The 1,770-nt window shown below is 52.1% G+C and overlaps 1 gene segment (V, D, J or C); it reads left to right on the top strand.

The window, feature by feature from the left end:
• Window positions 1–208: 208 nt before the first annotated feature.
• On the top strand, window positions 209–713 carry LOC121024647 (immunoglobulin lambda variable 5-39-like). The segment is given in 2 exon segments: window positions 209–254; window positions 433–713. Coding segments are annotated over 2 exon segments (327 nt in total).
• Window positions 714–1,770: the final 1,057 nt, after the last annotated feature.

Here is a 1,770-nt window from a genome sequence, read left to right on the forward strand (position 1 = left end):
GGCAGGAGTTCCACCCCCATCCTCCCCAGTGTGTGGTGTGAGCTGAGCTCCAGCACCAGGGCTCAGGGAGGGGCTGGGCAGGCACTGGATGGACCTCATTGGAGGTCCTCATTGGACCTCATGCACAGCCCCTCCTGTGGCAGAGGGTGGAGGAGAAAAGGAGGCCTGGGGTGGCCCAGCCCAGTGTGGGGACCAGGGTTCTGTCACCATGGCCTGGGCGCTGCTCCTCCTCCTCCTCCTCCTTCACTGCACAGGTAGGGACAGGCCTTATGGACACGGGGTGCTCCCCACAACACCCCCCTCTGCTCAGAATCCTGAATTTTGGTTTCCATTTCTAGCCAAATCTGCAAAGGATGTGTGTGTTTTCTGGTTCCCTGTCCCAGCCTGTGCTCACTCAGCCACCCTCCCTCTCTGCATCTCTGGGAACAACAGCCAGACTCACCTGCACCCTGAGCAGTGGCTATAGTGTTGGCGGCTATGATATATACTGGTACCAGCAGAAACTAGGGACCTTTCCTAGGTATCTACTGAGATTCTACTCAGACTCAGATAAGCACCAGGGCCCTGGGGTCCCCAGCCGCTTCTTTGGGTCCAAAGATGCCTCGGCCAATGCAGGGCTTCTGCTCATCTCTGGGCCACAGCCTGAGGACAAGGCTGACTCTTCCTGTGCTACAGCTCATGGCAGTGGGAGCAGCTTTGGCTACTCACAGTGACTCAGATATGGAGAAAGTGAGACAAAAACCCCTGGGTCCACAGACCTTGTGTCTGAGCCTCTGTTATTGGGAAGCTTCTGTGGAGGCTCCTATAGGGGAGACACCTCTGTGGTGAGAGCTGTCCTTGAGGAGGAAGGACAGACGCACAGATGATGCTCTTGCCTGAGGGAGCCCACGTGAATCAGCGAATGGAGCCCAACTGCACATGCCCCTGGGTCTGGAGAAACTTAGTAAGAACAACTATTTTACGACCAAAATCTCTGGCACTCCCTCTAGTTATATCTTGTTTACTACTCACAGAATACTTCACTTCACACACTCATGTTCATCAATTATATGTTTTGTATCTGTTTTCCCACATATAGAAATTCTTTGGGACACACAGTGAGTGTCCTACAATTTAACTGAATTTAACGCTTAGTTTGACTGCTCGGAGATAGTCTCAGATGCACAGGTGAAGGGCTCAGCACCAGGAGGCTGCTCCCCATTTTGATGCCAACAACAACTAGTAGATTGCCGGCACCCTCTGTCCAACGTGGCTATACGTCGAAGGTTCCAACGACTCCCTCCTCAGGTCCATTAAGGTGCCAGATCAACTCACAGAACTCAGGGAGACACTGACTCCTTTTGTCAGCTCATTAAAGATATGAAGGGGACAGGTGAACAAGTAATGAAGAGACACCTAGTGTTAGGTCTGGGAGTGTCTCGAGCACCAGAGCTTCAGTCCCTGTGGAGTTGAGGTGCATCTGTTCTGGGAGTGGATGTGTTCACCAAACCAGAAGCTCTTCAAACCCTGTACTTTGGCATTTTTATTGAGGATTCAGGTAGACGTGATTGGACATTAACTGCACTGTCAGTCTTCCCTCCCTGTCTCAAGTATGAGGGGGTGAATTTTCGCAGGCTCTGATCAAGGCTTGGTCTTTCTGGGCACCAGCCCCATCCAGGAGCCATCCAGGAGCCCACCCAGAGCCACGTCATTAGAACTAAGATGCTTCTAGTGCTCTTGTCACTTAGGAAATGACAAGAATTTCAGAAACTCTGTGTCAGGATCCAGGGC

The sequence above is a fragment of the Herpailurus yagouaroundi genome, unplaced genomic scaffold (genome assembly GCF_014898765.1).
Source record: "Herpailurus yagouaroundi ecotype Mexico unplaced genomic scaffold, PumYag 66622, whole genome shotgun sequence".
NCBI lineage: Eukaryota > Metazoa > Chordata > Mammalia > Carnivora > Felidae > Herpailurus > Herpailurus yagouaroundi.